The sequence below is a fragment of the Periplaneta americana genome, chromosome 4 (assembly GCF_040183065.1).
Source record: "Periplaneta americana isolate PAMFEO1 chromosome 4, P.americana_PAMFEO1_priV1, whole genome shotgun sequence".
NCBI lineage: Eukaryota > Metazoa > Arthropoda > Insecta > Blattodea > Blattidae > Periplaneta > Periplaneta americana.
The window spans coordinates 41,538,751-41,565,674 of record NC_091120.1 but is presented as its reverse complement, the minus strand read 5'-3'; the positions used below and the strand labels follow the sequence as shown (position 1 = coordinate 41,565,674).

Below are 26,924 nucleotides of genomic sequence, written 5' to 3'. Positions count from 1 at the left end.
ATACGGCCGTCAATTAATATCACGACCCACTGCAGTGTTAACATTAGTCACACAGCTTGAGAAATGTATTGATATACTGAAAAGTCTTTATATTTCGCCGTCATTGTTAGACAACTTATCTGCCAGTCGTGTTATGCGTGAAGTCGAGTTAATAAGCCAAAGGCGAAGTTCAAACTTCGATTTCGTGAATGAGTGAATATGAATTAGTATAAAAACTAGTAAGTGAATATGAGATAAGGGAAAGAATGTGGAGAGAACGGGATGGTGATGAGAAATATTGAGTGTGAGTGAATGAGAGTGAGTGGATGAATGAGATACTGTAAGAATGAACGAGTGTATGCCTGAGAATGAGAGATGGAGTGTCAGTGACATTGAGTGAGTGTGATAGTACTTACTTACTTACTTACTGGCTTTTAAGGAACCCGGAGGTTCATTGCCGCCCTCACATAAGCCCGCCATTGGTCCCTATCCTGAGCAAGATTAATCCAGTCGCTACCATCATATCCCACCTCCCTCAAATCCATTTTAATATTATCCTCCCATCTACGTCTCGGCCTCCCCAAAGGTCTTTTCCCCTCTGGCCTCCCAACTAACACTCTATATGCATTTCTGGATTCGCCCATACGTGCTACATGCCCTGCCCATCTCAAACGTCTGGATTTAATGTTCCTAATTATATCAGCTGAAGGATGCAATGCGTGCAGCTCTGCGTTGTGTAACTTCCTCCATTCTCCTGTAACTTCATCCCTCTTAGCCCCAAATACTTTCCTAAGAACCTTATTCTCAAAAACCCTCAATCTCTGTTCCTCTCTCAAAGTGAGAGTCCAAGTTTCACAGCCATACAGAACAACCGGTAATATAACTGTTTTATAAATTCTAACTTTCAGATTTTTTGACAGAAGACTAGATGACAAAAGCTTCTCAACCGAATAATAACAGGCATTTCCCATATTTATTCTGCGTTTAATTTCCTCCCGAGTGTCATTTATATTTGTTACTGTTGCTCCAAGATATTTGAATTTTTCCACCTCTTCGAAGGATAAATCTCCAACTTTTATAGTTCCATTTCGTACAATATTCTGATCACGCGACATAATCATATACTTAGTCTTTTCGGGATTTACTTCCAACCCTATCTCTTTACTTGCTTCAAGTAAAATTTCCGCGTTTTCCCTAATCGTTGAGTGTGATAATATGTCGAAAAAAATGATCGGTCTCCGCACATATATTAGTTCAACTAAAAAACGTTCATGTCTCCCAAACGGTATAAATGATGAGTTCACAACTGGTTGTTTCAAGAAAGTAACAACATTATAGAAGTTCAATAACTGTGGCAAATCAATTCTATAAAGACATGTTTATAAAATACTGTATTTACATTTTTATTCGTTTTGTTATGCTGCTTTAGATTTCAATTGAATTACCTAGGCTATGGTACAGTGTAGCATGGTATTTACATACATTTCTAGCTTAAACATAGACACAGGTATGCCTGTATTACAATTATTATCGACAAGATTTTTTCTCTCAGGAAAGCTGCATTATTTATAAAGCCAAGAGGAGCTGTATGATATTGACTTCAATTCTGTGGCGTCAATCCCTGGTCGCACCAATAGCTTCAGACCCAGTTCTGGTATCTGGCTTGGACGTGGGCTGCAAAGTGAGCAGCTTTGGCTGCTGCCACTTCCGGTGTGTCAGCAGGGACCCCGCCAACCAGTGGCGGCACCGGCAACACTGTAGGGAAGTGCGGAGCGTAGTACCCATTGGTGGAGTAAGCGAAGCCACCGTGGCCCTGGTATGAGGAGACGACGCCAGGAGCAGATACGACATGAGCTAAGGCCGGGTACAACACGGGGACGACATCGGGGGCGGCAGCGGCGGCGGCGGCAGCGTCGTACGCAGCTTTGTGTGCTTCTTTCGCGGCGGCCACCTCCGGCGTGTCTTGCACAGTGGCAGGCTCGACGACTGCAGGGGCTTTGGGAGCCACTGGCAGATTAGTGGCCGACACTTTGAAGCCGTTCGCAGCGTCTGCGGTATAGGCGGCGCTCTGAACGATTCCGTTCGAATCCACGTACGAATATCCTCCGCGGGTAACGCCGTCGAACGTCTTCGCCTCGTTCTTGCTGGACAGGGCGCCAGTGTAGCCGTAGCTGTACTGTCCCAGACCGTCCTGTGTGTGGTACTGGCTGGACAGAGACGCTGGGGTAAAGTAGCTGTATGAGTGACCGGGCAGGTATCCAGGTCGGGCTTGGGCGGCAGAGATGACCAGCCCAAAAATCACAATCTGATACAATAGAAGATTAAGAAATTAGATTTCTTAATGTCATTGCTCTATTGGGCATCAATGAATAAATAAATACAAATTAATTTTATTATTACTTAATTTACTTATTTATTTATTTACTTATATTTAATGTGCTGTACAACAGCCAGAGGCCAATTACAGTTCAGCACAAACAATATAACAAAAACATTAGCAATAATCTATACTAATAATAAATCTGTAGCCGAAATTTTTCTGGTAATTTTCGATTTTTCAAAAATAATTGGTCATAACATATACAATTAACCACCCTGAAACCGAAAATCGCTTTTTTTTTTTAATTTTTGTTTGTATGTCTGTCTGTCTGTCTGTCTGTATGTTTGTTACCTTTTCACGCGATAATGGCTGAACGGATTTCGATGAAAATTGGAATATAAATTAAGTTCGTTGTAACTTAGATTTTAGGCTATATGGCATTCAAAATACATTATTTAAAAGGGGGTTATAAGGGGGCCTGAATTAAATAAATCGAAATATCTCTCTTATTATTGATTTTTGTGAAAAATGTTACATAACAAAAGTTTCTTTAAAAATAATTTTCGATAAGTTTTATTCCTTGAAAAAGTTTGATAGGACTGATATTTAATGAGATAAATGAGCTTTAAAATTAAAATAACTGCCATGTAAGGCCGTGTAATGAATTAAAAAACAAATGACTTCGTCTATAAGGGGCCTTGGACAGCAACAATCGAAAGCTATGAAAGATAGCCTACAGATAATGTTTCTGTGTTTGTATGAAGTAATATCAGAAGCTAAATTAACCGATTTGTATAATTAATTATTAATTCACCATTGGAAAATGTAGTTCCTCTAGATGGACATAATGCGATAATGTTATTACAGTAACTTCTGAGTGAATTGAGGACAGGTAAGATTAAAATAGCTTCTCATGCACAGAAAACTTGATAGGCTATTCTGTACATTCGTTTCCTGTATTTCCTAAAATAATTTTTATGACCAAATGAGTGGTCTCTGGATCAAAATGATCGCATTTTAATTATGCAAATACAATTTAAATTAAGTAACATAATAAACGATTTATCCTTATATCAAACACGAATGTTCCCTGGATCAAATGTCCTATTTTAATTATGTAATTACTTTATATTTATTTCTAACGGGTGCAGCGGAGCGCACGGGTACGGCTAGTTTACAATAAAAGTACAAAGAAATAATTAAATTAATGGCAATAATTAAAATGATAATTACAAATGAAATAATGGAATCATAAATGAAGAATGGAATCATATAAAATAGTATTACAAATATATACAAGATTATAATACAACGACAGTAATGACAATGAATGGACGGGATAAAATGGATGTCTAAACTACATAGCATAATGAGATTAAAAGTAATTGTAATGAAAGGATGGAATCAAGTAAATTAATAAATAACAAAATGATATAAAAGTTAACGAGAATAATATTAAAATACATATTTAAACAAAAGATATAAATGAAAACTAATATAAAACTTCAAAGTATATACTACACATTAAATGGATCCAAGTTTGATCCATGCAAATTAGCATATTTTATACATCTGCAGACCGGAGAGAGAGATTTAGAATTTCTATTGTAAAACATTTTATGATATCTTAATAATAATAATAATAATAATAATAATAATAATAATAATAATAATAATAATAATAATAATAGTAATAATAATAATAATAGTAATAATAATAATATTTATTTATTCTGGCTAAGTTAAGGCCATCAGGCCTTCTCTTCCACTTAGTCAGAAATAAAAGAAGCTGACACAATTTTACAGACTAATATTTAAAGAACACTAATAAAAAATATATATGTAGTCATACAAGCACAAGTTAAATAAAATAATGCAAACATACTAAATAATAATTACAAACTAATAAAGGCTAGAAGTTACATTCAATGATTATTCAAGCGGTAAGTGAACCAATATTACAAATTACAAGAATAACAAATTCGAAGGTAAATTATAACTATTATAACTATACAACAATGAGGAATATTACATACATACACACATATACAGGAGAGTTAAACATGAATATTTGTCACGTGTTCAAACAATTCACTTTTAAATTGCAATATCGTTCGATAGTTCCTGAGGGAGCTGGGTAGAGAGTTTCAGAAACGAATTGCTGATATTGTGAAAGAGGAAGAATAGTGAGTTGTTTTATGGCAAGGCATAGATAATAAAGGATCATTTTTAGAATGAGTACCCAGCCTGTAATAAGAGGACAAGAAATTAAAACGCACCGAGAGATAGTTAGGCGAAGAAGTATTGATATAGGGTAAACTGGGGTCTGTTGGACAGTCGGGCATGTTGGACACTCTGTACTTTAACGTGTTACCTCGCCACTTGTGGGCACCACATTCTGCTAGAAGTCAATGACGGTAGTAGCCCCACTTAGTGACACTAGAAAATATTATAGCTTGCTATTTGGAGATGAAATGTGGCCTCTTAAAGAAAAAAGTCTCCAAGACAAAATTAGAGTAGTTGGAAAGAATTTTTTGAGATGTTTAAAATTCACACACAAACACACCCACACCCACCCACACACACACACACACACACACATACACACACACATACACACACACACACACACACTCACACACACATAAGCCTAGAGACTCATGTCTCTGTACAAGCGATTCGCGTATTGTTAGTCCATTGTTTGCTAGAGCATCTTTGGGAAAATAAGAATACAATTTAATTATTTCGTTGTTAAATACAATGCAGAAAATGTAATAGAGAGAGATAAAAAAAACTTTAAAATTCAAATAATGTGCGGTGCTACTCACAGAATTCTTATTTCTTGAGAAAATAAGAAATGAAAAGTAAAATATTTTTCTTCATTTTCTTCTTCCGTCCCATTACGTCGTTAGGCGTTGGGTTCACCTTGGTCGACCAAGAGGTTCCAGCGACTTCTATCTCCACACGTTCTCTTCAATTCAACCACTGTTTCCCCTCTTTTATGTGCCATTCTTATTATTGTATCTCCTGCACTAATTCTGGTTTCTTGTCTGCAATAGTTTTAATATTCTATGAGCCGAACCTCGTTATCCGTTTCCATTCCGGTCGTCTTCTGTTAAGTGCATCTGGTCCGAGGCTACAATTCATTCTTTGAACCATTTGTACCTCCATATGAGTGATTAACCCAATGTAGAGTGGTTCATTGGATTATTTTTCCTTGACTCCCCTAGTGTTCGGGGAAGTGGGTAGGCATTTCCTCCTAGTCCAAATTACATATGGTTTGCCCGCCAATACCCGGGTGACTGATTGCAGTGATATTCCACTGGGCGATGGGGTCGTCACTTCCCTACGCCCTTCCGTTTGGGAAGTCATAAAATAAAAACGTGATGAAATGAGAACTGTTACTATTTATTGTTCAATAATTTGTACATGCCTTTCAGAAGAATGGGAGATTTGGTCAAATTCGACTTCAACGTGCCCGCAATTGCAAATACGACACAATTCATATTTTGACGTTAATTCTTGCCATGTGTGGTCTAACATCCCAAAGGTAACTTTCTCAAATGCTGATAAAATCTTTGCTCTGAGATCATGAATATCCCTTGGGTCGCTGTGCATACACATCATTCTTCACGAAACCCCAGATAAAGAAATCGGGTGGTGTCAGGTCTGGGGAATTTGAAGGCCACATAATTGACCCTCCTCGACCACACCAGTATGTGGCATATTAACAGACCCAGTTCCTTCAAACGTACCAAACCATAACATTAACGACTTGTAAACTTGGAGCCCTCCGAACACCATACCTCGTTGAAATCGCCGTTGAACAGACGTTACACTTTCAAATTAGCACGCCACAAGACACATTTCACTCATTGTTGTGCAGTAAATGGCATTTTGTTTATTTGGTTATTGCTGAGTAACTTCTTCTGTTTCTTAGCTGTAACAATGTTGATACAAAACTCACGTGCTTCAGTATCATATTGGAACTGAAATGAATTCTACAGCAGCCCCATTATAAATTTTATAGTCATTTTATTTTATGCCTTACCAAATGGATCAGATGATATTGTGAATCGAAATGTCAGAATTGCTGATAACTATATACTTGAAATAGCGAAAACGAAACAAGTTTAAATGGAAACAGTAGTAATTCATTTTAGCATTTAAGCAGTCTAGTATAAAAAAACCTACGATACACTCATTAGGCTATGTGTGCCATAACAATAACCAATATGGCGAATGTCAAATTTGCTCCTGAAAATGTAATAATGAAGTGTACTTATCATTTTGTCTTGGGACCGTGTGGGCATGAAGAACCCAAGATAGTAGCTTACCCTCCAGGATATGAGCTATATTTCTCTGATGTTGGTATGTACAAGTAGTTCCAAAACGTTGAAGCTAACAAATTCCTACACAATTTTAAAATCACTCATTTTCCATCTGAGACTGTATAATCATATGAGGGACTTATATCTCGATAATGTCTTTTTCGTCCGGCATAATTTTCCGCAAATTAAGAAAAATATGTAAATTAACTTAATGTTGTTGATTTATAAAATTTTTACGCACTGGTTCTTTATCCCATATTACAGAATGCACATCTTTTAGTTAATGTCAACCATTAAATACTGATACCTTAAAAAATTAGTTTGGACAGAGGACATTTTGGAAATTAAGTTTGGGCAAAATACGTTACTGGACTAAATTTTGGATAAGAAAAGTTTATAAAACGAACATTTTTGACAAGAGACTTTTATAATAAAAAAATGACATACTGATTTCTCTTGATCATCATGTTTCTTAAAAAAAATTCAAGAACAGAATTTAACAATAAAATGACCCAGGAACTAATTTATAAATAGTAAGCTTCCTTTCACAAAATGAGAATTGTTGTAGAATTGTCTGTAAAGCAATCATTGTTATGAAAAGATGAAAATTCACACAACAATTTGACGCTAAAGAGTGGTTTGAAATTGTAATAAATAATAATATGGCATAACAGAGAGAATTTAATTTGTAAATTAATAATTGAAGGGTTCAGAGACATAGTGGGCCAAGCGCCATATGTTAGACACTAAGAAAACAAGGGTTAAAATTAAGTGAATACTATAATTTCATGAAACATACAGTAAGTAATATAAAGTGTGCATATTGAAACTAAATGGTATGTCAATATTCATTAAACTATGGTATTCACTTAATTGTAACCCTTGTTTTCTCCGTTTTTAAGAAATGGCGCTTGGACCACTATGGCTCTGAACCCTTCAATTACCACTGCTAAGTACCTTAGAGATAAATTATTTTAAATTAACAATCTCTGTCGTTACAATACACGCATTTTGTTGACCATTCCAATTATTATTATTATTATTATTATTATTATTATTATTATTATTATTATTATTATTATTATTATTATTATTATTATTATAAATTCATCGTGACGCCACATTCATTTGTTTCCTCTTAATGTTTTATTATGGTTGGCTGGATTTGAAACTACAGTAGAGCGTCGATAATCCGAACTATTTGATGTTCAGCCCTGTTCGGAGTATCGAATCGTTACGATTTTCGAACATAGAGCAAAAAGACACAAACAAATTTTAACTACATACTGTACGAACTTCAAAGATTTCAGTAGTTCTACATACTGTACTAGAAACAACACTAGACAGATTTTAATAAGTCTTTGATCTTTTTTTTTTAATTTTTACTGAGCTTCGTGTCTTTGCAGCTAAGACTCTAACTTTTCGTAGACAGGCAAGCTGTGTTACTGTACACTCAGGCATTTTATCCAGCCAATTTATAGTTTCAATCATGGTCAAGATGGATATATTATTTTAAATTACCTATCTCTGTCCTTACACTACCCGCATTTTGTTGACCATTCCAATTTGTGCACAAATAATAATAATAGTATTAATAATAATAATAATAATAATAATAATAATAATAATAATAATAATAATAATAATAATAAATTCATTTGTTTCCCCTTTATGTTTTATCACGGTTGGCTGGATTCGAAACTGCAGTAGAGCGTTGATAATCCGAACTATTTCATGTTCAGCCATGTTCGGAGTATCGAATCGTTACGATTTTCGAACATAGAGCAAAAAGACACAAAAATAATTTTAACTACATACTGTACGAACTTTAAAGATTTCAATAGGTCTACATACTGTACTACAAACAACAATAGACAAATTTTAATAAATATTTTATTTTTTTTTTTATTTTTACTGAGCTTCGTGTCTTTGCAGTCAAGTCTCTAACTTTTAGTAGACAGGCAAGCTATGTTACTGTACACTCAGGCATTTTATCCAGCCAATTTATAGTTTCAACCATGGTCAAGATTCAACCATTCGTTAGCATCGTCCTTGTCATAATTTTTGAAGTCGTGTCTGGCATTAAAAAGAGTCGTAACTTCAGTTAAATCTTCAATTTGCACACATTCCCCTTCCTCATTATCTCCTGCTTCTATACTTATAGGTAACTGTTTTATAAATTCCAACTTTCAGCTTTTTTGAAAGCAGACTGGATGATAAAAGCTTCTCAACCGAATAACATATTTATTCTATGTTTAATTTCATCCCGAGTATCATTTATATTTGTTACTGTTGCTCCAAGATATTTGAATTTTTCCACCTCTTCAAAGGATAAATTTACAATTTTTATATTTCCATTTTGTACTATGGTCTGGTCACGAAACATAACCAAATACTTTATCTTTCCGGGATTTACTTCCAAACTTATCTCTTTACTTGCTTGAAGTAAAATTCCCCTGATTTCCCTAATAATTATATAGTTAATATATAGCTGAACACGCTACAAGCTGAACCACAGAGGATGAATACGATGAAAAATATAAATCCATACGATGTCTAACACACGTCACGCACAACACACGCAGGCAGTACTAAGTCCGAGTTGTAACTCACCTGCAGAAAGTCACACATGGCAGAGCTTCTCGCTAGCTAGCTGTCCCGCCTTCGTTGTCGCCTGCTTATATATAAGGCAGGGAGGAGTAGCGGGATGGTTACCTTGTTGTGTGTGGATCTGCCTTCGGATCCCGATCGCAGTTCCTGCCTGTCAGGCAACTTTCCTTGCCAATTCCTTCCATAAAATATTACTTGCCACGCATGATAATTCTGTTACATGATAAAAATAATCCTTTAATTGCGTTGTGCACCTTGGGTGAGCTTGCACGCATTCCATAATATCGTTTTCAGAGACATTTACTGTTATTTACCGGCAAATTTTCCGTATTCCACAGATGGCAGTGCAAGTGCTCTTATTACATGTTACGTGCAACTATTTCGAATTAGAGATACGATGCGGTTTTCAGAGAAGTGTAGTGTAACTTACCGGAAAATCTTCCGTATTCCAAAGATTGGTAGTACAAATGGACGGAGTTACGCATTAATAGTAATAATAATAATAATAATAATAATAATAATAATAATAATAATAATAATAATAATAATAATGATTTATTTTAGCTGGCAGAGTTAAGGCCGTAAGGCCTTCTCTTCCACTCAACCAGCAGAAAGTGTATATACATATGCATGAACTTACAAAGAATTCAACAATTTGATTTAGATGAAAGTTACATGTATACAAGAGTTATTTACGAATTAAACAACAAAATACTATGAACTATTAATTAAACACTGAAATAAACTGTGTAGCAGAATTAAACTAAAATACATAGAATGTTAATATATTTCAAATGATATTAGATAATAGAAAGAGATTATTATGAGACAATTTTGAAAATGCAGCACAATCAGGATGATGTCTAAAGAAAAAAGCAACAGTGTAGTCAGTAATATTTTAAATCAGTATGATTGGAGTGAAATGCTAATAAGGTTATCTTTTAAGCTGTTCTTAAAGGTGTTTGTTGTCTTGCAGCCCCTAATACTTTGTGACAAGGAATTCCAATGACGCGAGGTGGATATTGTAAAAGATGAGGAATAACAAGATGTTCTATGAAGAGGTATATTTAGCGTGCCACAGATAAGTGATCTGGTATTTACGTCGTGGTTAGAGTATAGACAAGAGAAACGAGACGAAAGGTAATTTGGTGTTGAGGTGTGCAGAATTCGAAAGAGTAAAGACAAAGAGTGTAAAGTTCTGCGTTCTTTAAGTCGGAGCCACGAGAGACTTGCGAAGGACGGTGATATGTGATCATATCGTCGGATGTTGCACACGTATCTGACGCACATATTCTGAGCTCGCTGTAACTTGACTGACAGTTCAGAACTTAGATCACTTAACAAAACGTCACAATAATCGAAGTGCGGCATTACTAGGGTTTGTACTAGGGTAAGTTTTAGTTGCTGGGGCAAGAAGTTTCTCAAGCGACTCAAAGAGTGAAAGGAGGAACAGATTTTTTTTATCGTTTCTTTAACTTGAAAATTCCAACTTAGATTATTATCAAAAAAGAAGCCAAGATTTTTTACGACAGATGAATAAGGAATTAGCGTGTTGTTAAGGGTAACAACTGAAAGATTACTGTTATTAAGGGAGTTAACTAAACGCTTATGTCCAATAATTATGGCTTGAGTCTTACTTGGATTAAGTGCGAGTCCGAAATTGGCCGCCCAAGTGGAGACAGTGGCTAGGTCACAATTTAACTTGTCAATCGCTTCATTGATCGTATTGGGTCTGGAATGTATGTAAAGTTGTAGGTCGTCGGCATAGAGGTGATATCGGCAATACTGTAAGTTCTTTGATACGTCATTAATGTAGATAGAGAAAAGTAGTGGTCCTAATACGGAGCCCTGCGGCACTCCCGCCTTTGTGTATCGCCATTGGGAGAATTGATTATCAAGTGAAACACACTGTTGGCGGTCCCGTAGGTAGGAGTCCATCCAGCTCAAGGTATTGTCTGACAGGTGCAAAGCCTTCATCTTTGCAAGAAGCAAGTCGATCTCAACAGAACCAAAGGCATTGCTGAAATCGAGAAGAGTTAGTGCCGTTACTTCACCCCTATCCATAGCTTCACGGATGTCCTCAGTCACTTTAAGTAGGGCTGTAGTAGTGCTGTGTCCATGCCTAAAACCCGATTGATAGTCATCGAGGAGTTTGTGTTCGTCGAGATAGTTCGTAAGTTGTCCGTGTACAATATGTTCTAATGCTTTTGAAAGAGTGGGAAGAATTGATATCGGTCTGTATTGGTTTACTGTAGAAGGTGTGTTAGATTTAGGTAAAGGTTTCACTAATGCCATTTTCCAGAGTGAGGGGTAGGACCCAGTCATAATAGATGCATTGAATATATGGGTGAAGGTCGGCAGGATCACATCTATTATTTTATACAGGAGAGTGATATTTATGTTGTCTACACCTTGGGCTTTAGATTTCATACGTCGCAGCGTCTTTATTACGTCAGTCGGGTTAATGTATTTAAAGAAGAATTTATCCCATGCAGGTTGGGGGTAAGATCTGAGAAATTCAAGAGTCTCTTGTTTATGTAATGGTTCAGGTGGAGCAGTGACGAAATGTTCATTTAGACTATTGAGTGACAAGTTGATATTATCTACCGGAGGCTTTGCTTTTGTTAGACCCAGGTCATTAAGGTTACGCCACAATTCTCTCGCACTGACCGAAGGTAGAATAAGGGAATGTGCATGGCGTAATTTAGCATTTCTTACTGCTTGATTACATTTATTTCTTAAAACTTTGTAAGTATTAAAATCTAATTCGTCCTTGCTCCGTCTGTATTTACGATAAGCAGTGTCTCTGTCTGTCATGAGTAATTTTATGGCATCGCACATCCAAGGCGCAGGTCGTCTACCAACTCGTCTGGTTTTCAAGGGTGCGTGTTTATCGTATAACTGAATTACTAGGTCGTTAAATTTTTCGATTTTGTCGTCAATGTCTGGTAAATTCCACACTTCAGTCCAAGGCAGGCTAAGTGCATCGTTGATTAATTCATCATGCTCAATATGCTTCAAGTCACGGTATGATGTGATGTGAGGTTTATATTTTGGACAATACAAGGAATATTCTAGAAAGATTATGTCGTGTGCTGAGATACCCGGCGCTGGTAGTTGTCCATTCGTTAATGCTAGCTGAGGATTAGTCGTGGCAATAATGTCAAGAAGTGTCTCCGATTCCTGGGTGTGGTGGGTAGCTGCGGAAGGAAGGATGGATATATTGTAAGACTCAAACATGTTCTTAAGTTGAACTGTAGCGTAATTACTTGAATTTAATAAGTTTGTATTGAAATCGCCTAAAATAACAGTATGGTCATAGTGAGGCACAAGATTAAGCAAAGGTGTTTCAAGATCACTTAAGAATCCTGATTTAGGGGGTTTGTATACAACTCCAAGGAGGCACTTTTTGTTGCTTGCACCGACTTCGATGAATAGATATTCAGGATGTTCTAAGACTTCATTCGAAGACTGGTAGACCAAGCGCCAAAAACCTGTTTCGAGATATTGGCCACTGAAATAAATCTGTTTTTTTTTTTATGAAACATTTTATTCAAGAAGTATTATAACATTCATACTATTACAAAAATAGCGCAAATAACACCAAAAAAGCCTAACCGATTTATTAATAAGAGACCGGCAGCTGAATTAATATTTCACAGCAAAATAAATAAATGAATTTTATGCAATAAATGAATTTTTGCTTATAAATAGCAGCAAAATTCAGATATCGCATTCTTGATTTTTTTCCGACTTAAATTAGCCTGCCATCAACAGATTTGTGCAAATATCTAATTTTTTTGAAATTGTCGGTTGGTCTATTATTGCGAAACTCCGTCCAAATGCCCTTACCAGATGCTACTTCCAACGACACAATTTTGGCATCGATGAAATAAAAGGTGTTTCATAACCTTCAATATCATCACCATCATCGTCGTCATCATCATCATAATCATCATCATCATCATCGTTGACCTGGTTGGCAAGTTGGTATAGCGCTGGCCTTCTATGCCCAAGGTTGCGGGTTCGATCCCAGGCCAGGTCGACGGCATTTAAGTGTGCTTAAATGCGACAGGCTCATGTCAGTAGATTTACTGGCATGTAAAAGAACTCCTGCGGGACAAAATTCCGGCACATCCGGCGACGCTGATATAACCTCTGCAGTTGCGAGCGTCGTTAAATAAACCATAACATTTTTTCATCATCATCATCATTATCATCATCATCATCATCATCATCATCATCATCATCATCATCAAGAACTACATTAAGACGATGCTCTAGTGAAATTTCTAAAATCTACCATTTTTGAGCCAAAAAGTTGAAATTTTTACTGAATATGCATATTAATATCATAATCACACATTGTAAAGTTTCATATTTTTTCATAAACGCTTTAGAAAAATTAAACTTATTTTGTTTTTGTTTTTAATTTTCTTAGTGAATATCCTATTTCGAAAAGATTTATTTTTTTTATCTAATTTTTTCTTAAAGGTAGCACTGCATGTTGTGCAATGGAGCATTAGTAATGACCTATTGTGATTTGTTCATTTGTAAAAAAATTTCTTCAATGTTCAAACATTAATAAAAATATTATTGCTTTACGTATTTTTCTCTATCACTAAAACTATGCTGAATACAGCCAATAAAATGCTCCATTTCACAACAGAGATAGTAATGAATAAGTATGCCAAGTTTCACCACTCTAGCTTTAACCACTGAGAAATAAAATGAATACTTGTAGTTGAAAACCTAGAAAATTTATTTTTGTTGAATTTAAAGTTTTGGTTACACATAATTCATACAGCAACTGATAAGAAATCATTTATGCACTTGCAATTTTTAAATAGAAAGGATGATTTTCTTACAAATTAAATAAAGAGATAAACGTGTATCGTTATTTCCTGCTGTTAGCAAGTCTAATAATCCAATTGCAGTGACCAATGGGCGGAGCAATGCTATTCAGGCCGAGCCGGCGATGCGCTGTTGCCAAACTACGCAGACTTTCAGCCAAATTTTCTAATTAACCATGCACCTAATTACAAAACGCATAATAGGTTTTATGCTCGACCATGCCGAAATGTAGTAATTATACACCTGGTAGCAGTCCTTTAATGCATGTCATTAAAGTACACCTACTCATTAAAGTACATTTGTTTTCAGCCAATGACAACTCAGCTTACAGGTGTTCAGCCAATAACAAGTCAGCTTTGTGCCGTTATAAAACCGCAAGTATCGATTATTCTCGGATATGCAATCGAAAGAGAATTAGCGAAAAGTCACGGAGGCTGGAAATCCAATACTGTCGCAGAAGATTATGTTCTGTTACTATAATAATTAGCGTTATTTATTATTATTATTATTATTATTATTATTATTATTATTATTATTATTATTATTAGCGTTATTATTTACAAATAATATTCAAATAAATTCGATTTGTCATCTCGTTTTTCAATGTCGAATTCAATAATCAAGGTTATACCAAGTTTAACGGTATTACACAAGGTCAATGACATTATTGTTCCTCGGAAAAAATCAATACTTTCGCGTCTGCGCACATCTCACAATTCACGACCTAGAACAAGGTCACTTCCGATCTTGTCAGATACAAATAAAATGTATACATCTGAATAATTTCAAGTTAGAAATATGGTCGAGCATAAAAAGTCGTATGAAACTCGCCTATAATGGTAATTTTGAAGCTCGTATGAAAATTATGAAACTCGCTTGCGCTCGTTTCATAAACATCCATACTCGCTTCTTAATTACTATCATTATAGGCTCGTTGCATAATGTACTATTATTATCCATTTCTATTTATTATATTGCTCACTTCAATCTGTGCATTTATAGTCTATATCATTCACTTTCATCACCAAAATATAACTTATACGAGTATATAAACGCATGTTGCTAGTTCAGCACACGATCTACCAGTGATAACAACTTAATTTTCTCTGTCTTTCGAAGGGTATTGAAGGGATGAATAAAGATTGGTGTGGGGAAAGGTACAATGTTAAGCTCTAAGCTGAAATGTTTATTATTATCTGCACATTTCGAACTGGCGGCTCAAGGTCACGTACAAACGTACGGACGTTCAAACCACGCACGAGTCACTGAATTGAAAACTGTGAACTGAAGCACTGGTAATCCCGGCTGTCCCAGCTGACTTTAGTTGAGGAGAATGGTCCAGGAATGGGGTAAATACGCGTGGCAAATGCAGTCCATTGCTTGACCTTGATTTGCCAGTTCGAAATGCACAGACAATAGGCGCAACGTCTTATACCGTACAATAGAGCAGCTACAGCTGAAATGCCGACTATTGTCGTAAAGGATATAACATATTATATTAAAACTGTCATATTTGTTTATTGCTTTTTATATCAGTATACAGTATAACTTAGATGTTTTATATCAGTCTGCATTTCTAATTGCCAATAATTGTACATTTCTTCATTTCAGTTTATATTAAGTAGGAAATAACGTCTCCATTGTGGGTGTATTTTATTTGTAATCCAGCCAGGAAGAGAAAATAAAAGAAGAAAAAACTAGAACTTGTGTCAGTTACCACCGGCCCAACCGACACCTAATATGATCTCACAGCTGTTCGTTTCTGTGACCTCCAGGTAAGGCACTTTGGAACAGTAACCACAAACATTTCACAAAGAGACATTTTCTTCAGCCGAGTACGAAAGCAAATGGTCGCATATAAAATACAAAGTAATTCGTCGGCATTGAAGCTTTCTGTCTGACACAGACTGACTGTAGATCTTTACAACCATAAATGATGTCGTCTAATAGTTAAACATATTCAGTTATAATTTAAGTAATTTTTATAAAATCAAGCAGCAATACTGTTTTTCTTTATATTCACATTTTCTTTAGACACTTTTCATATGGCACGCATGTAATTATGAATATCATCGGCTGTCAATATTCGTACAACTTTGAATTCGCAACTGTGGCCCTCGGAAAGCTTCAATACCGTCGAGCGTTCAGCTTAACCGAAGTGCTGCAGCTTCGCTTCAACATGAGCTGCGAAATGAGCCGCCTTCGCAGCTGCCACTTCTGGTGTGTCAGCTGGAACTCCAGCAACTACTGCAGGTACCACTGAAGAGTACGCCGTGAACCCAGGAACTCCAGTAGAGTAAGCGAAACCACTAACACCAGGAGCTACAGCAGAGTAGACTACAGGAGCGCTCACAACTACAGGAACTTCAGGGGCGACAGCGGCTGCAGTGGCGGCGGCGTCGTGAGCTGCCTTGTGGGCGACTTTGGCGGCTGCCACCTCCGGCGTGTCTTCCACGGGAGCTGGAACGTCCGCGGGGGCGGCTTTGGGCGCCACTGGCAGGTTGGTGGCCGACACCTTGAAGCCATTCACGGGGTCTGCGGTGTAGGATGCGCTCTGGACGATTCCGTTCGAGTCCACGTACGAATATGCTCCTCGGGTAAAGCCGTCGAACGTCTTCACCTCGTTCTTGCTGGATAGGCCGTCGGTATAACCGTAGCTGTACTGTCCTAGAGCATCCTGTGCATGGTACTGGCTGGATAGAGACAGAGGGACGACCACGTTGTGGACGAAACCTGGTCTGGCGTGTGCCACGCCGAGGGCTACTGCACAAAGCACGATCTGGGAAGAATTTCCGTTAATATTAGAACCTTAAATAAAGATCTAAATAACATTATATGAAACATCGGCAGTTCCACTATTATTGCATGGTTTGTAGTCCTGGGAAGGAGATGGACGAAACTTCCAGTTTTTACAATTTTTTAACTAGAGAGTTTATTTTTTGCACACATAGACCTACTCCTCTTGGAATATGTATTGTTAGCAACTACCTTCCAATGAAGATAGCCCTAACGGACTTAGTATAGGCCCTATCTTATCCATTTACAATTTATTAATGAAAATAACAATTAACAGAAAATTAACGTAAAAAATGCAAATGAAAACACAATCAATAAAGTTATATTAAACTATAGTTGTGTAGTTTCAGTCTACAACTTATCAATCTATATTAATACAGAATTAATTTTCTGTTTTATTACATTATAAAGTTACATTTCCACAAATATTTTCGACTTATTTAAAAAGTCATTTTCAGGTGAAGAACACAATAAATGACACATTGAACACAAATGATATACAGTGAGGGAACATTTGTGCATATTATAAAATTGAACATATATAGAAACATAATAATAATGTAATCTTAGCTATATAAATTAAGTACCAACATTGCGTTGACATTCTATGTGTAACGCAAAGATGAGATGGCTTCGGCATCTGGCTCCACATTCTTCATATTAAATATTATGTCTATTACAACACATCGCTACGAGTGGTTGAAAACCAAATATACATAGAATGCCAATGTTTGTATCTCTTTAATGACTTTTTTTATCTGAACATAGTATTATTAGCGGGTAATTACGGCTACTTTAATTTTTTTTAATATTTTAAATTTCAAATATTTGCATACAACATGGTCTAATTGGTCATATAACATTTATAGACTCAACTAAAGTGTGGTTGTCATATTATAAGATTAATTTTAACATATTACAAGTTTTTTTAAATGTTATTTATTGTAGGCTAATATGACTCAGAACCAATCTAGTATTCACATATAATTTTATAATGTTTTTATACATATTCACTTTTATAATATGCACAAATGTTCCCTCACTGTATATCACTTGAGTTCAATGTGCCATTTATTGTGCTCTCTACCTGAAGATGACTTTTTAAATAAGTCGAAAATATTTGTGGAAATATAACTTTGTAATGTAGTAAGAGAGAAAATTAATTCTGTATTAATATAGATTGATAAGTTGTAGACTGAAACCACACAACTATAATTTAATATAAATTTCAACTTATCTGAAATAAACTCTCAAAATAACTTTCAAATTTACACAATCAATAAAGGTTAACATAATTATTGCTGATGACTAAAATGATGATTTAAAATCTGGCAAGACTTTTCAATTGTTAATAATATTATAACATCAGGAAGAGTTATGGGAAGGTTGAAATGTCATCTAAAATTTTCGAAGTCAATTAATTATTCCTCTAGCTCCAATAAGAAGACTCAAAACTTCCACTTTGTTGAGGTTGTATTTTTTCGTAAAATATGGAATTGTTGAGAATATAAATGGACGTCTTTTTCTTATTCATATTTGTTGATTGATCACTATTTGTCTCAAACCGAATTGCGGAATCTATTATACAGTATAACCAGTCTTGGAGTCATTAGCCCCAAATTTTCTTGCACTAAAATCCGATCTAGTACCGCTTAATTGTTTATCCTTCCATTTACTCTTCTTCAATTGTGATTATATCTTACGAGGACAGTATTGTCAAAAACAGATGACCAGGGCTAGTCCATTTCTTACGAGGGGAGAAGGCTCAAATTATTTAATAAGGAGGGCTAAACATTAATCAAGCACAATTTATAAGCCTGCATATTACAGCGTGAACTGTAAGTAATGCCATTAATTTCAGAGGGTTATTCTTTGAGATATTTCAAACAAAATAGTTTAATACAGTTTTGCTCGTTTCTGCTTCCTTTTAGAGATAAAAATTGTTTTATATTAAACATTTCGTAGTGTGTTTTGGGAAAGCCATTGATTTAATTCCAAATATGCTCAGTCAATTTGAGAGAGCAGTGTATTATGATAATAAATTATTGAACGAATTTTAGTTTTGTTCTTTAAATATGCAGAAATTTGACCCAACTAAATGTAACTTTTCGTTCTGAAGTGGAATTTTAAAATGTTACATTTTTATATATTGCTATCTATAGAATAAATTATAACTGTAAACAATTTCAAGAAAAATCTTAATTCAAATAAAATTGTCATCTAAATCAATAAATTCAATTATAAGAAAACTAATTATATATTTCTTTCATGTTCATCGCTGTGGTGTAACGTGCACGTCTAACCGTGAAACGTGCGAGCCCGGGTTCAAATTCTGGTTGAACCAAGTTCCTGGTTGAGCTTTTTACCGGGGGTTTCCCTCAACCCATTAAGAGCAAATGCTGGATAACTTTCGGCGCTGGAATCTGGACTCATTTTGCTGGCATTATCACCTTCTAGTTAACATCGCAGTTGATAAAGTATCGTAAAGTAACCAAATTAAAAGGAAATATTTCTTTCATATAGAGTTGTCACCTTTGGATGAGACATTGCATAATGAGTGCATAAAGGTAATATATAACGAATGTAAAGTTCTGCACGAGCGATTTTGTGTGTACAAGCGTATCAATCACGTATGTGTGACATACTGTATACATGAATCTTGACACTATAGCTGTTAATTAAATGACAGGGTAAACTAACGAGTAAACCTAACTGTAGATTAACATTCAGGGTCAACTCCATGTGAAGATATTATGTTAGGTATCTTATTTCAATTATATGCAGTATATTAACGGTACAACGGCTCTCTTTGCCGTGTCATTGTATATGCGGAAAGGCACGAAAACATTTCCACATTATTTGGTTCTGGAAGCAAAATATTAAATAATGGTATAACAAAAGAGTCCAGAAGCATAGTTACATGCCCCTTCCCACTATCAACATTTTATCAATTTTATTTTTATTTTAGTAGGTTATTTTACGATGCTGTATCAACATCTAGGTTATTTAGCGTCTGAATGATATGAAGGTGATAATGCCGGTGAAATGAGTCCGGGGTCCAGCACCGAAAGTTACCCAGCATTTGCTCATATTGGGTTGAGGAAAAACCCCGGAAAAACCTCAACCAAGTAACTTGCCCCGACCGGGAATCGAACCCGGGCCACCTGGTTTCGCGGCCAGATGCGCTAACCGTTATTCAACAGGTGTGGACAACATTTTATCAATAGAACTATATTCCATGGGAGATTTTCATCAGAAGACGGCTGATGGAAAAAGTATCAAAAACAAAGAACTTATAGCAACAAATAATAATCAGCGAAATGATCAAAAGGTGTTATAAAGTTTAAAAATAATTTCCACCAATGTGTGGTACTTAATTTATATACCTGAGATTATATACTATTATTATTATTATTATTATTATTATTATTATTATTATTATTATTATTATTATTATTATTATTTTTACTAGATTCCTAGTACAATTTTTTTTGACGTTGTTTCATGATTTAGCTTTGTCATTATCTAACAGAGAATATTCAAAATGCCTTTGTTATATGGATATTCATAATATAATTTTGATACACTTCAGGTACAATATCTCAGCACCAAAATTATGGGTGGTTTATTTTAAATATATTGTGATATTTGTATAATATTTTATAAAAGCAGTATTTACCTGACTACCTATTTGATGATCAGGAGCTCACAGTTATATGTAGGCCTACTTTGTTATTTCATTGCTAAAATGTTACTTTTTGGCTCAATATTTTCAGAAGAATTTGTAATTCTTAACTTAATTATGTTTATGTTATTTTCTATCTGAATATAATTCTTCCTACAGTGTCGTAAGAATTTTTAGTGAAATTTTATAAATATTTAATTTTGGTAAATTAAATTTTAATATAAAAGAGGAAATAATGTACCGGTGTTATAAAATAACACACAGAATAATTATTTTAAGAAAGTGTCAAAACTAATAAAATAAAAGGTATGAGAAATAAAATATGTTGTTTTAGTACATGCTCTCTAAAAGAGTTGTTGCTTTTAGAACTGTTATCACTCCGAAAAATTGAACTTAGCGGCCTAGATTGTCCAGACGGCAGTGAAAATCGTCATACCAACTTTAACAGGGTTTTAAACAAAATACTTCACAATATAACAACAAATATAAGCCAACTTGTTACATTATATTTACCAGAAATGCTACCAGTGTTTTAACACTTAAGTACTCGCGAACTATTTTGTGACATTAGTACTCGCGTGGGGGTCAAAGTGACCCCCAAGCAAAAATACGAATTAAAATATAAAATTCATAGTTCCACGTAAACTTTCTAGCTCATTACTTGCCAGAATATTCTTAAGTAATAATTTACATGTATATACACCACAAAAGTAACACTGTAATACTTGTGGACTGATTTGTAACATTAGTAGTTGCGTGGGGGTTAGAGTGACCCCCAATTAAAAACACGATTTAAAATATGAAATATCTTGGTTCTCTGTAAATCTTCTAGCTCATATGCATCATTACTTGCCATAATCTTCTAGAGTAAGAGATTTCACGTACAGAATCACAAAAATAATACTATACTACTTGTGGACTAATTTATGACATTAGTAGTCGCGTGGGGGTCAACAGAACCCTCAGCCTAGAAAATTTAAATTAACCCAACAAATGACAGTGATAAACTGAAAGTTATCATGTAGTCGTATTGCCGACATCCTTTAAGGAAGGTATTGATAAGCTGGGCAATGTAGGCAACAGCGTAAAAATAATACAAACCAACATATAACACTGGGGGGTCAAATGACCCCCACGCGACTACTTAAATGTTAAACAAAACAGTTCATCATGTAACAGCAAATATAACCCAATATTGTTTCATTATGCTTATAAGAAACCCTTAACAAAAATTAAAAAAAATTATTTCGCAACATGAAAGTGAAAATGACAGTTCTTAGCAAATTTGGAGCTATTCCTGAAAATGTAAATCCAGATCTTGTTTCTCGGACATTTCCACTGACTGAAAAACCACGAGTCTCAGGTTCTGATGTAATGTTGTGAGATACCGTGGATGTTGACGTGGATTATCACTCATATTTGAACAAAATTAGACAAAGCCTTTCATAAAGTAAGTATTCGTATGTATTGTTATTTAGAAACTAGCTCTCAGAATATGCATTGCCGTCTATATTCGTATTCGTACGTAGTCTATACGAGATTCGGATCCAGACGGCAGAGACAATTGTCATACCAACTTTAACAGGGTTTTAACACAGTCTAGCATATACAGTCACGAAGCTTGAGTTATGAGGGAGCTAGGAACAATAGAATGTGCTGGTACTATTTCACATTGTCTGTAATGAGAAGATATTAGCGATCCTAGTGGTTAGCAACTATCTATGGATGCATATTTACTACGTATTGAGTTTCATGACTGTATATACTAGACTGTGGTTGTAAAATGCTAACACTGTTTCATTATGTTTACCAGACAGCGGTGAGAATATGACAATTGACTACCATTCCTTTTATACTTATACCAGTGGCTTGTGCAGCAAATGCTACAAACTAAGTTCATTAGACGTTCAAATAAACATTTTTCAGATTTATTTTCAATGAAGAATGCCAGACATTCTGAAAGTTATTTGCTTCCATAATAATGAAAGATACTCTCTCTCGAGCCAATACTGAAGAGAACCACGCATATAAATATCTACACCACACCGCCATTAAATATATGAAAAAGACCCAACCCCACTTGATTAATAACTGTAAAAATATTTGATTTGTAATAATATTATTATCTTACGTAAGTTTTATAGCTTTCAGTAACATATACTATATAGCCGGCACTCAGTAAAATATAGAAATCAAAATCTACATCTACTTATATAACCCCAAAACGTTTCACTTTCATATCATCAGTATAGCATTAATATGTATAATTAATGAAAAATAGTTACATCATGGCATTAATTACAATAATATTTCGTTTCTAATGGCAATAATGTCATCAAACCAACTCAAGTTTTGTAGTTTTTAATATCCAATACACAGCTGTACCCAGAAAATTACACAACACAGAATCGAACCTGTAAATTATTTTTAGTAAGTTAAGTTTTTAATAACCAATTTAATTTGAGCTCTAGATATGTCAGCATTCTTGCAGATCATGGCTTTCATGTAATATTGTTTACTGTAGTGTGTGTTTTGTTTTATTCTGAAAGCAATTAGCTAGTTCTCAAAACTGACGACAGATGGATTTTGGAAAATAGGAAAATTATGTTGAAAAATTGACATTTTACTGAAAACTACTATTTTTCTGAAAAAACTTAGAGTTCCAAGCTTCAAAATGAGGCGTCATTTATTAAAATCCGTTCAGCCGTTTTCCCGTAATTTCCATTACCAGTTAAAATTATATATATATATATATATATATATATATATATATATATATACATATATATATATTTATATTTATATTTACTTTTACTTTTACTTTATTTATTTCATATAATTTAGAGAGTTTTTACTAAAATCTATTTATGCACCACGTACGCAAAACCTTTAGCGGATTTATCCCGTAATGAATTCGTCGCTAAAGCCTTATTTTGCGTACTTGATAGGCCTAAATCAATAGCTATTATGTGCCGACTAGGATCTCAAGAGTACACAGATTCATGGTCATGTGTTTTATTATCACATTGCTCAAGTTTTTAGTCTTCTTATTCTATAAATTCAGAAATATATTTTGTAGCTATCTTATATGTGTAGTAAATTTAAAGTTTGAGAATTTATATTATTCTTACTCTGAAACTGTATAACACATCTCAGTACAATTTTCTGGCCACAATTTTTCGGGTACTTTCTGAATAAATATACAAAATTTCACAAAATCCTATAAACATTTCACTTAGATGTAATTCAATTTATATAAGCTTGGAAATCATTGCTTTTACCTACGAGATCCCGCTGAAGAAAAGTGCTACTGAATAATTGCGTATCCATCTACTGCTGAGAGTCTGGCGTACGAAAGTTCAGTGTGGACTCACCTGCAAACACCTGCTCATGTTGGCTCGGCTGCCACTTGGATGCATCTCCCAGGACGCTCCCGGTTTATATAGCGGCCCGAGCAACAGGGAGGAGCACCCGAGTCGTGGATGATCACCTTGTTGTCACCGCCCGGATCCGATCACACCCCCGGCGTCGTCTCAAGCTTCCTGCCCGTCCGACAACATTACTATCAGATTTGAATACGCAGACCCGTGCCAAGAATGCAAATCGGGGAAGTATATTGTTCGCACTTAGTAATTGGAGTATAATGGGATGAAGGAATGTTGACTCCCGTCAGACCAAAATATTTAAGGTTACGCTATTATATAAACACTTAATAAGCATCATTATTGTAACAAGGTATTCATCGAATCTTAGCACAAAAATCCACATTTTTCCCTTCCTGTCTTTTAAACTTTGGTGACATGAGTAAACTAAGCAATTTACATAATTCATCCTTGAAAATCGAATTTGGGTGCCCAAAGGAAAAAGTATTTGGAAAAAAATTAATAAAATTTTGGACTGACATAACTCCATTAGAAACTGAACCAGAGTAAATTTTCTTTTGAACAAATGATCCCCTATATATGGAGAATTTACATATTAAAATTATTTATTCATCTTAAACCATTCCAAAGATACGACAAGTTATATATAAGCACTTTAGAAAAAAATACATATACATAGTGTACTTGTATATTTTCATTCATTCATAGTGCTTTTCCCACGGGCAGGTCTTTCACTACAAACCCAGCATTCTACAATCTTTTCTATTTTCTTCCTTCCTCTTTGTCTCCGCATATGATCCATACATCTTAATGTCGTCTAACATCTGATACCTTCTTCTACCCCGGACTCTTCTCCCGTTCACCACTCCATCCAGTGCATCTTTCAGTGGACAGTTTTTTTCTCAGCCAGTGATCCTTCCTGTTCAGTTTCAGCACCATTCTTTCTTCACCCACTATCTCCAACACATCTTCATTTCTTATTATGTATGTCCATTTCACATACTCCATTCTTCTCCATATCCACATTTCAAATTCTTCTAGTCATTTCTATTCACTTCGTCGTAATGTCCATGTTTCTGCTCCATACAATCCCACACACCACATAAAGCAATTCACTAGTCTCTTCCTTAGTTCTTTTTCCAGAGATCCGCAGAAGATGGTCCTTTTTCTACTAAAAGCTTTCTTTGTCAAATGTTAATGTTATGTTTTATTTAGCGACGCTCGCAACTGCCGAGGTTATATCAGCGTCGTCGGTGTGCCGGAATTTTGTCCCACAGGAGTTCTTTTACATGACAGTAAATCTACTGACATGGGCCTGTCGCATTTAAGCACACTTAAATGCATCGATCTGGCCCGGGATCGAACCCGCAACTTCAGGCAGAAGGCCAGCGCTATACCAACTAAGCCAACCAAGCCGACTATTACTATTGTCTTTTTTAAAAATATGTTGCATGTAAGTCATGAGCAAATTTGTCCAATTATGTTCCCATAACTTCCTCCCTCATTCTTAAATTCCTGGATCGCCACTGCCTGGGGCATCTAAAGTTAATATGGATACAACAGGAAAAGTGATATCGCTGAGTTTTCTAGGACACGACATTAAGGCTCCTAAATCTGATGTGTTCAAGATTGATGATTTAACACTCTAAATTATATTTGGGATTCTCTTCCTTTTCTGTATTCATGAAGTAAATATAAACTAAGAATCACTTCTTAAAAATGCTGGTTTAATTATTTCACTTACATGTACGTAGGCTATGAGATGCCAGAACCTTTCCTACATCAAAATTTAAAAATCTTACTTTAGAGAACAATTTTATCTAGATAATAATAATGATCATTCTATTGAGGGCATTGTAAATATAGAAAATATCTCAATAGTCTGGTTGAAAATTTGAATTCCTTATATTCGGAGTGTCTGTTTCGGTTGTCTCACGGTTATCATGCTGACTTCTGGATCCAAAGATTCGCGGTTCAATCTCGGCCGAGGACTCCGAAAATCTACATGGTGCCGTTTCCAAAATTTACAAACAGTGACCTTATCTTGTGAGTGTATTCTTTCACTAATGATGTTTTATATTGAAATCCAAGATAGATTTAGAAATAATCAAAACATTAATAATTTTAAGGGGTTAGGCACAGCTCGACCAAGTTAAGTCTGCGAGCCGAGAGGGGAAGTTGGAGGCAGTTCTGTAGTGAAAGGAGGCGGTAACGAGAGGAGACCAGTACAGTCTCATATGACAGCAAAGTTTTCCTACTGCGCTTCAGTTCATAGAGCGGTAACAATTTAAGACGCTTTGAAATAGACTGTACTTCTGCTTCTGCTTGACAGTGAGGTTTGGCATTCTGATTGGCAAGCGTGGAAAAAGTTGCATGAGGGGGGAGGCTGGGAGACAGCGTAACTGTTGCCTTTATCTGAAGACAAGGACAAAAAATGCGTGCGCTCCGTAGTGTATTTTAAACGATGTGCACTCTTTGAAATCTGAGCGTCGAGTGACCTATGTGGCAACTGTGTTTTGCCTCTATATCCCCACTCGCAGACTTGACTTGGACAAACTGTACAGCTTATAGCAGTAAAATCTTGGAAACATTCAACATTTTTTTCTCCATTAGGCCTACTGTATCTTGTATAATAATGAAAATTGGTATGTGTAAAACACTGTCCTTCCGCTATATAAAAAAAATATTTGTACGATTAAAAAATTATTTACATTTTTTTTTTCAAAATTCATTTCATTGTGCATTGATGAAGCATTTCCCACGTAACTCAAAAACTATCCAACAATCTGTGATGAATTTTTTGTGTGTATTTATACATGTCATATCTACAATATGATGCAATATCACTTCTCTACTTTTGATAGATTGTCTGATAAAAAACAAATTTAAAAAAATGGTCAAGCATCAGCACTTTCTTCTAACACAAAATAAAAATATATATATATATATATATATATATATATATA

At 35.2% G+C, this 26,924-nt stretch overlaps 2 protein-coding genes across 2 annotated transcripts; both read right to left on the bottom strand.

The window, feature by feature from the left end:
* Positions 1 to 1,355: 1,355 nt before the first annotated feature.
* On the bottom strand, positions 1,356 to 9,304 carry LOC138697752 (cuticle protein 6-like). Its single transcript, XM_069823241.1, has 2 exons — positions 9,244 to 9,304; positions 1,356 to 2,284 (listed from the first exon to the last, which is right to left on the bottom strand). Exons 1-2 carry the CDS (start codon positions 9,259 to 9,261, stop codon positions 1,619 to 1,621), a joined length of 684 nt encoding a protein of 227 aa, XP_069679342.1. The 5' UTR covers positions 9,262 to 9,304; the 3' UTR covers positions 1,356 to 1,618.
* Positions 9,305 to 15,587: 6,283 nt separating this feature from the next.
* Positions 15,588 to 24,108, bottom strand: LOC138697751 (cuticle protein 6-like). Its single transcript, XM_069823240.1, has 2 exons — positions 23,950 to 24,108; positions 15,588 to 16,873 (listed from the first exon to the last, which is right to left on the bottom strand). The coding sequence occupies exons 1-2, from the start codon at positions 23,992 to 23,994 to the stop codon at positions 16,244 to 16,246; spliced, it is 675 nt and encodes a 224-aa protein (XP_069679341.1). The 5' UTR covers positions 23,995 to 24,108; the 3' UTR covers positions 15,588 to 16,243.
* Positions 24,109 to 26,924: the final 2,816 nt, after the last annotated feature.

Coding starts and splice junctions, on each gene's coding strand:
- LOC138697751 (XM_069823240.1), bottom strand. CDS start 23,994: ATGCATCCAAGTGGCAGCCGAGCCAACATGAGCAGGTGTTTGCAG. Junction 16,874..23,949: donor ACATGAGCAGGTGTTTGCAG/GTGAGTCCACAC, acceptor AATTCTTCCCAG/ATCGTGCTTTGTGCAGTAGC.